We start from the raw sequence: 15,258 nt of genomic DNA on the forward strand, positions 1-15,258 counted from the left end.
CAGACTTTTTAAATTAGTTTAATTAGATTTGGGACCTAGATTTAAATTTCCCCAAATCAATATTGGTATTTTAAGTTTAAATCGTATTTAAAAATGTAATTTTAAAGTTATGACATGTTGTTAGTTAAGCCACCTTGAATAAAAAATAATAATAATAAAATTAAATCATCTGATACAGAAAACGTTAAAACGTTCTATTCCGGCCCCTCACCTTGTAGTAGCTACAGTCTGTTAAATGTGGCATTCTTAAAGCAGACAGATACTTCACTCCAGGTCTTAATAGGGACTTTAGTACGATCCAATGGGAAGACAAATCTTCTTCAGCCTGTACTAAAGGTCTGCCGAATCTGATCCTCAGTGGTGACTTTATAAACTAACAGGGCATGCTTAAAGACCTAATTGGTTAAAGCCAGCCCAGACCTTGATTGCATAGACTGATAAATACTTCAAACAGAAAAATGTCACATTACTTTGGTTTGATCACAATAGGATATCTGCACTTTGCATATATTATCAATTCAACAGGACTGCCCTATTCCGTTGTTACGGACAACCAATGGCAGACTTGTGTTTCACTGAATTTTCCTTGAGGGGGCTAAACATAAATACTACTTGTTCTTGTGGGTTTTTAAATAACTCTGCTGCCATTTTTATCACTGATTTCTGTAGCTCATTGTCTGTCTGATCCCAAAGAAAAACTGACATGAACTTTGCCTTTTTAACAGCTCTAATCTATTTGTGGACTTCTCCAAAATATGACCCGAGTCTATACATAATACATTCTCCATTTCATCAATAGATTTGATACAGTCTATTTTCATGATACTGTTGAAAGTATTTATAGTTTTAGCTGTTGGTTAATGGCAAGTTAATTGTCAGCAGCATAAAGTATTTATAGATGTACAATGAAAAATGAATGGTAACTTTTAAAATATCGCTTGAATTGCAAGGAAGACATCATAAAGTTGTGATATATTTCACAATCATTTATATAAACTGTATGTATTCCACAACATATGGACTGACACATGCATGGCTTGTTTTTTTCACTATGTGACTTGCACATTACAACCTCATGAAATACTGAGGACAGTAAATAAGTCAAGGGACCTTATAGAGTAAAGTGCACTAGCTGTAACATTGACTTGGTCTTTCTGTGAATTAGCAGAATTTGTGAATTATCAACAGTGAAATACTGTAACAAAGATACGTCCTGAAAAGAACTGGTACTGTTCTACCTACATTTTAATATACAGCACCACTGTACAGTGTCTATTATCTGCTTATTGGGATGCAGCTTCTCAAATCAGTCTCTCAGTGTTTTCATAGCTAGTAATGCTTTGCCAAACAATCATTGGTCAAGTCTCTCACCCGAGTGAGGTGGCATAGCGCTCAGGATTAGACCTAATACCATGTTGCCTAGCATGCTGTCTTACAGAGAAAGTAATGACTTTCTTATATTTTCAATGCTACATAGCAAACAGAATGAGATCCATGTCTACCAGATTAACGGCGATGAAGTGAGATATCCACAGCCATCGTTTTCTTTTTCACAAAAAGTGATGGACAATGGTACTGACTACAGTACTGCACAGTGCCCATCAAACAGTTATGTATTAGCTTTAACCTTGTTTCGCCTGCAGTGTTAGATGCTGTAATGGTACTGTAGTACTTCACACAACACTTTCACATGAATGTACTGTAGGAGAGATGGATGCAGTATTAAGACATTAGGTAGTCCAAGATTACTAGTGCTTATCATGAGACCAGCCATGAAGCTATAAAGGTAACAGGCTTGATCATTTGAAACTCTTGCTGTGTTTGCAGACTAAAGCAAAAGACCAATTACTTTAAAAAAAAAAAACAGGATATACTGAAAATTCATTCAAATTTATTTGGTGTTTCTGAATGAATACAGCCCTCTTTTCTACAATTATTTGTATGAAACAAACAAATTGCTGTTGGTCAGCTAGTCTGACTGACCTCACAACCAAATGCTTTAGAAGACTTAAACAAGCCAATGTAAAGTGAAAGCAGCCAGCTGTCTGAAGCTCACATTTCTATTTTCACAGCGGGGGTTATATTTAAAGAGACGGCTTCAAGATTTCAACAAAAATTCTATTCAATTTAAAACCGTCATTTTTCATCAAACTTAACCTTCTGACTCTGTATCCCTCACAAACACGGCAATGTTCTTTCAAAGGTTACGAGACCACAAAAGCAGTATTTCACAGTGGTCGAGTCCCACCTGCCCTATGAAAATGTACTATTTTTCAAATACCGTAGCACATAAATAGACACTCTTAAGATTTAAAAAAAAAACTTAGTTGACGAGGGCCATGATACATTATTGCCTTTTATTTATTTTATTTTAATTTCATAGTTATTTATTTCCAATTTGAGGTCATGATTAAAGCCAGTACATTTTTCATATAATTAAATTAAATTAAAAATAATATATATATTTATATATAATTATATATATATATTTTTTAACATTATATATATATATATATATATATATACACACATACTTTTAATTTATCTTACTACAAGAATGTATACTGTATGATTATATCTGATTTTCAATGCATAATTTATTTTCCTATTGTTTTTCAACGACTGCTATTCCTCTATAAAATAAAACTTTTAAAATATCCAACATATCAAAACTCAGTGCTGGATTGTAAATAAATGCAATCATGCATACAGTACACTTAAAGGGGTTACAGCTAGTACAGTAACTGTATAAATCTTACATGTCATACACTTCCCTTCACTATGAAGGACTCCCACGTGCAGTTGTGAAAGAACAACGCCCGACAGCACACATGTATTTAAATTGTGTTTATCTGGTAGCGTACCAGCTCTCTCTTCATGCTTTACTATCAGGTACTCTTGCACTCCCAAGTTTATGCCTCCTTTCCTGTCAACTTGTTGTTTCCCCTAATGAATAGCACGCTTTGCAGCTACTGGTAACACGCTTTCACCCTGAAGACTGCTGAGGTGAAACGATTTACAGTAGTTAAACTTATAGACAATCTGATTAAATAAGGCATGCAAACTGAGTTGCAAAGCGAATGGCTGTGCACAACAGCTTTCTGCAGTTATTTCATCAGCTGTAAGCCCTTTAACACATGATCAAGCTTGTATATCTGAAAATATAGTCTGCTAAACCTCTCTGTTGAAATGCTGCTTTATACCTCCTTGTCATTGTAGTGGTTTATAGCACTGTACTGATATGATATTATTTTTTAATTGCAGACAAGTTTCTTGTGCAAGCGATGTCCTGTAATATTAAAAGAGAGGTACTGGTATGTATATGTATGTATATGTATATGTAATTCAAAAATGGAAATGCCTTGCAGTTTCAGTTCTGCACTAGAAATCTAACTCTAGTAATGTATTCATGTAAATGTGATAATTGCCTGAATTTTGTAGGCATTTAGACTTACTATGAATTTTATGAAATAATGCTGAATTCAAAATGTGCAAATGTAAACAATTCAGTGAAAGTTACACTGACAAACAACATAGCCATACTGTACTCTTCATAAAAGATTACTGTGCTGTACATTCTTTCAGTGGCAGTTTACTCTCTTTCCTGTACATTCACAATCCTACTAAACTGTCAGCGAACAATAAATCAGAATTTACTATAGATTAAAATCTTCAACTTTGCTTCACTGTTACTCAATCAGTGTTTGTATAACTCATTTTACAGGGTCTTTTACAAGTTGCTAAATGTAAGATACAGTAATTGTTTCACAATTTGAACTGAATACGTGTTATCAATGCATGCATATTGTCCAGTTTCCTGTACTGTCTCAATACTTTCAGTTCAACAATATGAAGTAACCACACTGATTGCAGTGAAGTTTTAAAGGAATGCTTAGCATATATCTAAAATGAATATACCTGAGGATAAAATACTGTCTCAAGGCGTCTTTGGAATGGTCCTTTCTGTGTAGCCAGCTCTTCTCATCACCTTTGTGTTTAGTCTCATTGAACAGCACACAGTGTAACATAAAATATAGGAAAGCGTATTACATATAAGCGATTCCAGAAACCCATTGCTTAATCGTGTTTCAGAATTACTTCAGACCTAGTTTCACTTCCAAAAAAAAAAAAAAATTGTGTTATGAAACAATGGGATGGTTGGTTTTGAAATGTTTTAAATTGATATCTAATAGAAAAGTATATACTGTATATCTGTACACTAAATGGTAAAACAAATATAGAATTTTAAGCAGAAAATATGTAAAATCTCAATAGGTCAATATAAATCAAATGTAAGTGCAGTTTCAGTGTTGTGAATGAAACGTTAGATTGTTATATGATTTGATTATCAAATGGACTGTGTGCAATAAACCAGTACTGTTATTGAATAATTGTTGGGTTTTTTTTGTTTGTTTAAGTACAAATAATATTAATCCTGAAAACCAATGCATACATTGATTCCCTAAATGGCCTTTAAACGCACCAACAAGTTATTCTTTTGTTTTCAGAAAATGATACTGGTGCAATTATTGTTACTGTCACAAACAACATTGCCTTGCTCTCACCAATTAAGATATGTAGACCTCCAGAGGCTGCACAATCAGTTAGTGATGTCATTGACATTGCAGATCTCAACAGGTGAGAGGGTGTCTACAGTGACACATTTCTGTAGCAGTTTCTTAACTGTCCAGTTAAACAATTTCAACCAAAAGCCTCCCTGTGTCTTACAGTAAATAGCAGTATATATGAAATATATGAACAAACTGTTGTAATTTCATCATTGAACTTGCTTATAAATACAGGCAGTTACAAGTACATTTAAAAGACCTTTCCTGTTTATGTTTGCAAAATGTGATAAAAATGATAATGTTCAAAAATATCATCACGATCAATATTTGAAACTTTTTTTTTTTTTTTAGTCAGGCAACTAGTGCATATGTGATCATAAGTATTACATAATGCAGGTTTCACCAAAATCTAAAGGATACCTAAATTAAATGCAAAAAATACTGTAATGTTTAAACTACATTGCATATCTATATCGTTTTTTTAATTGAATCTTTCAAACAGGTTTCTACCAGTCACTTATGGCACATACCCCCCCCCCCACACACACACACACACACACGCACACACACACACACACGCACACACAGACAGCACCGACGGTTAACCTGTAATTAAGTTTCAAACTCGAGATAAAGCAGTTATCGATTGTAAGAGACATCTGTTTAGTGAGGTGGTGGAAACAAACTAGCAGTTTTACCTACCGGCACTAATTGGATTTCTGTCAGTGTTATCACTTTGACAACACAGCATCGACTCATAGTTCCTGATGCAACAGCAACAAAAGCAGTGGCTAAAAAGGAGCTTCAGCAGATGGCGGTTTCAGAATGAATTTCACATTGATTTGGTTTAGCACTGATCTGCAGCGAGTGACCGTGAGAGGGGCGAATAAACGAGAAGCGGTAGTTGGAGTGCACTTCCTGAACTCTTGCTGGTAATTCAGTTCTAGAGGGAGAAATGACACAGCAGCTTTCAAGGAAAGAAGCTTCCTTTCTTTTGTTTTGTGATGGAGCAGGCAAAGCAAGAATTAGGCAGAGGGCCTGGGAGACAGAAGGCAGGCTGACAGTGTTGCTGCCCTATTGACTCTGTTTTCCAACTCCAGTGCAGAAAGTTTATATAATCATATATCCTCCTTCCTGGTACTCTCAGCTTATCTACCTCTGCACTTGCTTCCTGCATGTTGTACACACACACACACACAAAAAATAACTGGTAGACAAAAATGCAGTGTGCACATTCAGCATTCTTGTGTTCTTGTGAGGCATTGAGTTCAAAGCAGTTCCTCAGTCTTTTGTATGAGTCAAATAGAGAATAATATATATATATATATATATATATATATATATATATATATATATATATATATATATATATATATATGTGTGTGTGTGTGTGTTTTCTTCCTAACACAATAAACAGTGATGTCTTTACAAATAAATGATGCACGTAAAGTTTTATGTATTTACTTATTTACTTATTTATAAAATCTAAAACTGTTTGTTTTTTATAAAGCTGTATAGATTTTCTTTTTCAGATCAATTCAGTAAGGAGTTCAGAAGTTAGAAGCCACAAGAGCTTGGACAGAAACACGCAAACAAGAAAACGTACAATCGCAACATGTGCGCTGAGCATGTAATTCACATGACAAGTAACACACTACCTGTGAGGTTAATTCAAGGAATCAAAGTTCTGCTTCAGTTGTTTGTTGCTAGTTATGTAACAGTAACACTTCTACTTTCAAAACTGCATGTCGCTGTAGAGACCCCGATACATCTGGGTCAATGTTCTTTGCTATATTAAATCCAAACTGCTGATCCTGGTGACAGAGGAGGTTTTAAAAAGGCAGGAACATATGAATGCTAGCAAAGAATAACATGCTAGTAAAAAGGGATTCTTTGGGTCTCAGCTGCTGGAGTGTGTTTGCCATCATTTAAATTGATTTTATGTTGCGGGAATCAGCTGTGAAAACTCAACAGAATAGACAGCAGAATAGACCGCTTTCCTAACAGAACACTAGTCCCAGATTGTACTATCAGGGACTGTTCTTCTGTTAGGAAAGCTGTCAGGTGGGGCTGACAGACTCTTTAACAGAAGGCAGGTCTCTTACCAGCTGTAATAAAAGCTTGTGGAATACGACAAATCAGTAATGCTACAGTGGGTTGCAGTTTTCATATTATTTCGGTTATAAATGAGGCAGTTCAAAAATTGAATCTGAAACAAACATGGCATCTTTAAGATTATCCTGGTATGTGAAATGTTATATAAGATGGTGTGACCACAATCACATTGGTATTAAGTGGCCATGCGTGGTACTCTGTGTTATCCCCATAGAGGTGATTTTTACAATCTTACCAACTAATGGGGTTTATGAGGGTTGGAAGGCTTTGGTAATGTAGTGCAATTCTGTTTAGGTGAGAAAAAAGCCATGAATAATTGCAGTCATGTTGTGCAGAACAAACACTGTGTTTATCAATGCAGGCTGAGCAGAGACATATTAATAACAGCTGATTGACTGGATGAACAGTAACCTGCTTCACGAGTGGAGTTTCATTAACACTCAAAAATAAAGCAGCATACAGTATATGCTTGTTAAAGCACCAGAGGGTTTTCTCTTCAGTCAGGGGCATCACACTCTCATTGAATAATGACTGTTTTCTCAGTCCCCAGGGCACCCATGCTTTCAGATCTTAGAGAGAAGTCTTTGTCAATGTCCTTATATATTTTATGAGAGTTTAAAAGTTTTGGATAAACATTTTATAATGATCAACGTACTGATTTATTGCTTCCAAAAAAGTTACATTTTGTTAGATATCGATATAGACAGAATATAGATTCTGTACAGTATGTTTGTGGTAAGTTGTATCATATACTGCAGTAGGTGAGCGATTTTTTTTTTTTTTTTTATTTAGTTGTTACCAATTATTTTTATTTTCTCACAATTTGAAATTGCCAATTATTATTTATTTATTTAGGCTCGGCTCACCACTACCACCCCTGCGCTGACTCGGGAACGGCAAAGACTAACACACGCTCTCCTCCGAAGTGTGTGCCATCAGCTGACTGCTTCTTTACACACTGTGGATTCACCATGCAGCCGCCCAGGAGCTACAGCATAGGAGGACAACGCAGCTCCCGGGCAGCTAACAGCCAAGCCCACAGGCGCCCGGCCAGACTACAGGGGTCGCTGGTGCGCGGTGAGCCAAAAACACCCTTTCTGACCTAGACCCCTCCCATCCCCCGGCGATGCTCAGCCAATTGAACGCTGCCTCCTGGGAACTCCCATCCACGGTTGGCTGTGGAATAGCCCAGACTCGAACCGGCAACGTCCAGGCTATAGGGCACATCCTGCACTCACACAGAGCGCCTTTACTGGATGTGCCACTCGGGAACCCCAGTAAGTGATATTTATGTACGCACTTCAGGTAAACATAACATAAGAATGAGAGAAGACTCCATCCCTAAGCTTTCTCACACATCAGCAAAGCTATCCAGATATACAAAGGAATGCAGGTTTTTTCCAGATCCAAGCCCTTCTGTTGGGTTACTTTATATCCCTTTGCTTTTTAATAAGGTTTGTTCCCATCACTGCTGTCCCTGGTGTGCAGCGGATTATACACTAATGCTGCCCTCTGGTGAATTTCCACATTTCTTCTCTATGAGGGTCCATGTTGAGCATTTTTGCCACAGTGTAACCTAACATGTTGCTCCAGCATACACTATGTATAACATTTATGAAGAACCTTCTCTAAGAGTTCAGTTCCTTCAGAAACTTCAAAGTGTTGCTATCAACATCTAAGGACTGTTTTATCCAAGTAGAAAAGAAATGCATAATAAGTACTGTACTAAAATGATTTGTATATCAATTAAAGCTGATAGCATTTTTAGGATTATAAGATCCCTGTGAGCATGCTGTGACTTGTACACTTCACATTTGAGTTTGTTCACTTAAGTATATAAGACATGTAGACCTGTTGTAGATTAAAACTAGTATAGCATAACAAAATATTTGATACATTATTAATAATACAAAAATACAGACATACATTCTTGCATACATATATACAACATACATACTGTATATACACAAATACATTCATGCATACATACAAACATACATATACACATACAACAGTACTGTTAAAAAAATATATTATGTTTATAGCTTTTTGCAATTTGGGATTTTTCTATGATTGAAGCCTTGTTTTTCTTTTGTGATTCTTATTCTATAACTTGAGAACAGTTTGTTGGATGTCATATGTGTACATGTCATAGGCTGATAGTAAAAGATGTATGTTAACTAACTCCCTAGGCACTTAACTAATAGCCAGCAAAACACAAGAGAGATAGGAAAATGCATCAGTTGTTAGGCAACAGCCTAAAATATGATTTGGGCAAAGAAAAAAACAGTACCTTAGGGTCACCCTGCTTAAATATATTTAAAAAAAAATATCACCGCTATAGTGAAGCTATCTAAATTAAAATCTTTCAGGCACATTTCACTGGTTAATTATGTGGTACCTGAGAAAGGGAAGCACCTGGCAATGTGCTTCATTGTAAGGGGGGGGGGGGGGGGGGGGGGTTGTAATGTTTTAGTTGTATAAATAACTACTGTAATACATTAATAGTGTAACATGTTTTCTTGAGGTTTTAATTCTTATTTTTACAGCAAATAAGTATCTTGGTTTAGGCAAGGAAATGTCTACAACTGTAACGTTTGAAATTAGACAACGAATCTCAGATTGTAAGCTTCTTAGTGACTCAGGAAACAAAATGTTCTATCCCAGTCAGTTATGAACTAGCAAGAACAAAATAGCAAACAATCACTTTATGCTAAGTCAACCCCCACCTCTTCTAAAAAAAAAAAAAAAAAAAAATGCTTACATAAGCAGTGGAAGTGAAACTGGCAAAAGGATTTGTGGAAGGGTGGTGGATAATTCACTGACACAGCAGACAGATAGGTATACTTGACAACACCACACAGGTACCCAGTTTTATTATCACCGACTCTTTAGCCCGTAGGGGGTGCTGTTGTCCGTGGCCTGACTATCACCGAAGACAGGACCACGGAAATACCAATACTGGTACAGGTATCAACTGCAGGCGCACTCGCAGGTGCTCAAATAATAATGAAAACAAAAGGCGAAAGAAAAAGGGAAAATAAAACACGGTAATAAAACTACAAATAAAATGTGCTGCACTTGGCAGCTTTACCCCGGTCATCGCTACCCGCATGACCCGGGTCACCGACCTACACTCCCCGCTCCCTCAGCCTACTAGACACAATACTTCGGGGTTCTTCCCAAGGTTTCCCTGCTACCATTATGTCTCTCTGTGGTTTAGTTTTGTTCCTTTTTTATTCCTCCCGGGTTGTTTTCTCCCGGCCGTTCTTAATCCTGGAACGTCTAAAAGGGCAGACCTGAGGAAACAGTGGAGCGTTATCTTATAGGGCTAACAATCTCCCCAAGACCCACCTCCAGAGAGAGGGAAAAGTCCACACACCCCCTTTCCCACCTCCCCGTGTCACTGCCATGACTCACAGCTGGGTATTGGACGACTGCTGCCCTCTTTCTGCAGCACTACGAACACACCAGCAGAGTCAGCACAGATCTTCCACTGCTACAGGGTTATACAAATGATTTCTTACATCTTAGAGGGAATTACTAACTTCTGTGTTTTGTAAATCCTGATGAAGGTGCTTGGTACCGAAATGTTGATTTGACTTGTTCACTTTTCAACCTTGATGCTGCACAGACAAAAGTTTTTTGGTGAACAAATCCTGAGTGTGGATACTCGTTGCAGGATATTATGCCAAGATATAAATAAAGCATGTTCATCCAGTTGCAAGAGATTATACAATTAAAAGAAATTCAGTAATATAATTTTCCCTTTAAAATGAATTATGAATTTCCTGACAGACATGACAAAGATGCCATTTGAGAGTTTTAAATGGATTTATCTCTACAGCATCCAACCACTGAATTATAGTGCTCATATGTTAAAAAAAAAAAAAAAGTATTTATTGTGCTCAATTATTTTACCTTCAATTTTCTCTGCGATTTTGAATGTCCAAAAATGTTTCTCCTCACCGCAGTGATTCCCCACACAGCTCAGGAGAATTGAAGGTTCAGTGGGCATCCTCCTATCCCACAACCGAGATAGCTTCCTCTTATAAACCCAGGAACTCAGGTCAGCCCTGCCCAATATAAATCTGACTTTGGCCCTTACCATCAGAGTGAAGTTGTCAGCATACAGGTTCTAGAGGCACATGATGCCATGATCAAAAGAAATTCCCGAAGTTGTTGATGCCTGTCAGTCTAGAAAGGGTTACAAAGGGTTTCTAAGGCTCTGGGGCTCCACCAAACCACAGTCAGAGCCATGTTGTCTAAATGGAGAATGCTTTGGACAGTAGTGAATCTTCCTGGGAATGGACATCCTGCCAAAATCTCTCCAAGGCGTAAAATCGTCCACAAAGTCACAAAGAACCCTAGAACAACATCCAGGGATCTGCAGGCCTCTCTCACCTCGGCTAAGGTCAGTGTTCATGACTCCACCATCAGAAAGACACTGGGCAAAAATGGGATTCATGGCAGAGTAGCAAGGCGGAAACCACTGTTCACTAAGAAGAACATGCATGCTCGTCTCAAGTTTGCCAAAAAGCACCTGGATGATCCTCAAGAATTCTGGAACAATGCTATATGGACAAATGCGTCAAAAGTGGAACTTTTTGGCCAACATGGGCCCTGTTATGTCTGGTGAAAACCAAACACTGCATTCCACAGTAAGAACCTCGTACCAGCAGTCAAGCATGGTGGTGATAATGTCATGATTTGGGGATGCTTTGCTGCATCAGGACATGGATGACTTGCCATCATTGAAGGAACCATGAATTCTGCTCTGTATCAGAGAATTCTACAGGAGAATGTCAGGCCATCCATCCATGAGCTGAAGCTGAAGCTCTGCTTGGTCATGCAGCAAGACAATGATCAAAAAAAAAACAAGCAGGTCTACATCAGAATGGTTGAAGAACAAGAAATTTAAAGTTTTTGATTGGCCTAGTCAAAGTCCAGACCTAAACCCCATTGAGATGTTGTGGCAGGACCTGAAATGAGCAGTTTATGCTTGAAAACCCACAAATGTCAATGAGTTGAAGCAGTTCTGCATGAAGGAGTGGGCCAAAATTCCTCCACAGTGCTGTGAGAGACTGATCAATAACTACAGGAAGTGTTTGGTTGCAGTTATTGCTGCTAAAGGTGGCATAACCAGTTATTGAGTCTAAGGGGGTGATTACTTTTTCACACGGGGGCACTGGGTGTTGCATAAGAATGAATAAATAAATGAAATAAGTATAAACATTTTGTGTTATTCACTCAGGGTCCCTTTTATCTAATATTCGGTTGGCTGAAGATCTGACAACATTCAGTGTCAGAAATATGCAACAATGCAGAAAATCAGACAGGGGGCAAATACTTTTTCACGACACTGTATATATCTGTTGTTTAAGTACAAACGTGTTTAAAGCAAATCTACCATCAACTCCTGGACTGTTAAACATTTTATTTCATTCCTATACTTCTGTTTTTTATTAATTAAAAAAAAAACACATTTTAATTTATCCCCTTTGAATATTAGTGATGTAAATCAGGTTAAACATAATACTCTAGTTCTTTTTAGGCTGCAAATGACTATCATGATATGGCATTCCAATAATCCACTACCAGTATTTTTAAGAAAGTGCCATTTTTATCACCTGGGGTGGGCCAAATATCTGTTACGTTTTTGTAATCGCATCTGAAATGCAAAATACATTTTCACTGTATAGCCAGTGGACATGTAAAACATACAATCCTCTTTTTGAGATCGCAGTTGCAATTACTTTTAAAGAGCTTTTTGTCAGCCAGAGGCTGATTGATATTTTATATACTGTGAGGAATGTGTTTCTTGCTGTTCCTGCACTTTAGCTAATGCGGATAGATTGTATATTTCTTTTTATTTGAGGGTTTTGGTTGACTGTGGAGTACAACAATGAGAAACAGAGCCCTTCGCTTTGAAGTTCTGTTGAAGATATGCATATATTAAAGGGCTTTTGATTAAAAGGACAAATGCAATCAAATAGGAAGTGATATCATCAACGAAAATAAAAGATTGAGAAAGCAAAGCTCCTGTTTGAATCGTTTACTCATTAAGCTGGCCTGCTGGGTGCTACAACTATAATTAGCCTGTCAAAAACTGACCACCAAAATAAGATAACAGTAGAATACGAAGCCATAGACAACATAAATGTTTAAATATTAAATAAAACTTGATGTTATTCAAAAGATTAAACTTCAGAGGAGGGAATACAAAAACCACTTGATTTGCTTATTATACCTTTTAAATCATAAACAGTGAAAAGAGAAGAGAATCGATAAATACGGACTGAATAATGATACTTAAGATAATTACTATGGCATAACTGTATCACTTTTATTCACAATAGTATATTTTGAAGTAGTAACCAATAACACTAGGACAAACAAAGAAAATGCTTCATTTATATGATGTAACAAATACTTTAAAAGTAAACATATCTTGTTGGCTTTGAAAAAACATTTATGGTAAGCAAAGGGGAAATTAATTATGTCTAGTACAGTGACACAATGTCGTTTTGACCAATATCTTCCTTTATAGGGAGTAGTTGTTCTTCCGGTATTATTAATAAACAGACAGAGGTTTAAAGTTGCATTTCTTAAAAAAAGGAACGAACGTGAGAATGGCAATCATGACCAGCAATACGATATTGAATTATCTGAATAAAAAGGTATTTACTCTAATGGCAATTATAGTATGCAGTCAGCTCTTGACAAAATGAATTTCAAGGACAACAACAACAAAAAAATGTCTCATTTTTAATTTACAATTCTGTAATTGTGATGATGATGACATTATTTTTATTAACTGTGTATTTAAATTTAAAATTACCATTAAACAAATGCAACCCTATTTAATGATATAATCCACTTGTAGTTGATTCTTCTGAAGAGCGATTACATTTTTTTTTTAAAAAACCCATGACAAGTATTCTGGCTTTTCTGTTCCGTACCACATCTTGGATCGTTATTGCTGTGTTACCTTTTTGACAATGTGGACAATAATCCTTAAGCTATCAGTGCACTAGAGTGTGCACTGTGAAGATAGCTTTGAAATAGACTTTAAAGTTATAGGTGTAAAAAGTTGTCAGGGTATTAACAATGAAAAGAACAATTACAGATACGTTATTTAAACTTAACATGAGGGGACGTGTAACGTTGTATTTTTCAGAACCCCACTACTTATTCTTTAAGGGGGCTCTTTAAGGCATCATTATACAAAGATATTATGGAGCATTATCATATACACATAATTAAAAAATGTAACTACTGCTATCCCATCATATCAAACTTCTGGGGGGGGATACTGTAAAAGCGGCAGCAATCAGTGGTACTGTGCATCTGACAATACCTGGAACAATGAACAGCAAACAAAAAAAGAGAATTGCGTTCGCCCTGCTCTACCAGAAAAAGAAAGAAAATGTAAGATCACTGTGGGAACATGACATCGCCAAGAAAAGAAAGAGGTACGGCGAATATCATCGGCTGATACAGTTTGATTTGATGAAGGAGCTTTTCTTTTGTTTTATTTTTTCATCATTTTTTATTTCTTCCTCACAAAGGAGCTTATTAGTTTCCCACTCCAGAAGTTGAAAATATCTTATCTCCTTTGAGTCGCTCTGTGGTGCTTTTGCTGCGCGGCACTGGCGCGCCGCGTCCGGTATAAATGCCCCTTAAGCTTTGTCTTTGTAAAATTCTTTGTGGAATATATTTCACTTTTTTTTTCATATAGAATTCATTTGGTGGCTAAATTCACAAAACCTTTTTTCTGTGGAGATATACTATTAGTAATAAACATAATTGGATTTTAGAAAATTCAATGATGTAATAGCTGTTTAATGAGAACTAAGCAGAAAATTAGATCAGCTTTGACCTTAGTTGCGCTAATCAAATGTAGAGGACTAAGTCAGTAAATATACAAAGGGCTGTTTGTCATACATGACTTTTCAACATTGCAACTTGAATGTGGATGTTGTGTGACTTATTATCTACTTGAACAGTGACAATATACATCTTAATATATTTACAAGTGAAAGAACAATGTGTTCTTCAGGTTATACAATTTAAAAAATCTAAAAGGGTTTCAATGACCTATATTGAACTCTAAAAGCTGCCAAACATTAAAACCAAGTTCCACTGCAAAGCTCTCAAACACAGACCAGGCTTGGGTTGACCAACTTGGGCACATTTGTTTCAGTCAGGCCCAGAATTGAGCATTTAAGCCTTCCAGTTTCATTGAATTGTGTAAGGTAGTTAAGATTGTGGGGCACTGTCCAGCTTTCTTGAGGCATCAACTCAAAAATCACAGTAAGTGTTGCAAACAATGTGCTGGAACAAGCATGTGTTTTTCAAGGTCAAATATTCTTTCAAAATGTAAACTTTTTTTTTTTTTTGATTTAGCTGGAAAACAAAAGTAAAATAAGCCCCATCAATTTTTCCTGTTAAAAGAAATTATGTTATTTATTTCACATCATTTATAAATTAGTTCCGGTTTGATGTTATATTTTTTATACAATAATTTATATATTCCTGTAATAGGAGCAAATACATAATTTTTGCCACATAA

At 36.4% G+C, this 15,258-nt stretch overlaps 1 protein-coding gene across 4 annotated transcripts in view; it reads right to left on the minus strand.

Moving 5' to 3' along the window:
* The window catches only part of LOC121318155 (transcription factor EC-like), a 55,291-nt gene that overhangs the window by 12,336 nt on the left and 27,697 nt on the right, over window positions 1–15,258 (minus strand). Inside the window, exon 1 of one of the 4 annotated variants that reach the window (XM_041254534.1) lies at window positions 212–331. The exons of 2 other annotated variants lie outside the window; for them this stretch is intronic. In XM_041254534.1, the coding sequence (XP_041110468.1) occupies window positions 212–244 (33 nt within the window). In that variant the 5' untranslated portion in view covers window positions 245–331. Of the gene's footprint in view, window positions 1–211; window positions 332–5,270; window positions 5,550–15,258 lie in introns of those variants that run through there. One more of the 4 variants, XM_041254532.1, reaches the window with a different exon arrangement.

This window comes from Polyodon spathula, chromosome 7 (genome assembly GCF_017654505.1).
Source record: "Polyodon spathula isolate WHYD16114869_AA chromosome 7, ASM1765450v1, whole genome shotgun sequence".
Classification (NCBI taxonomy): Eukaryota; Metazoa; Chordata; class Actinopteri; order Acipenseriformes; family Polyodontidae; genus Polyodon; species Polyodon spathula.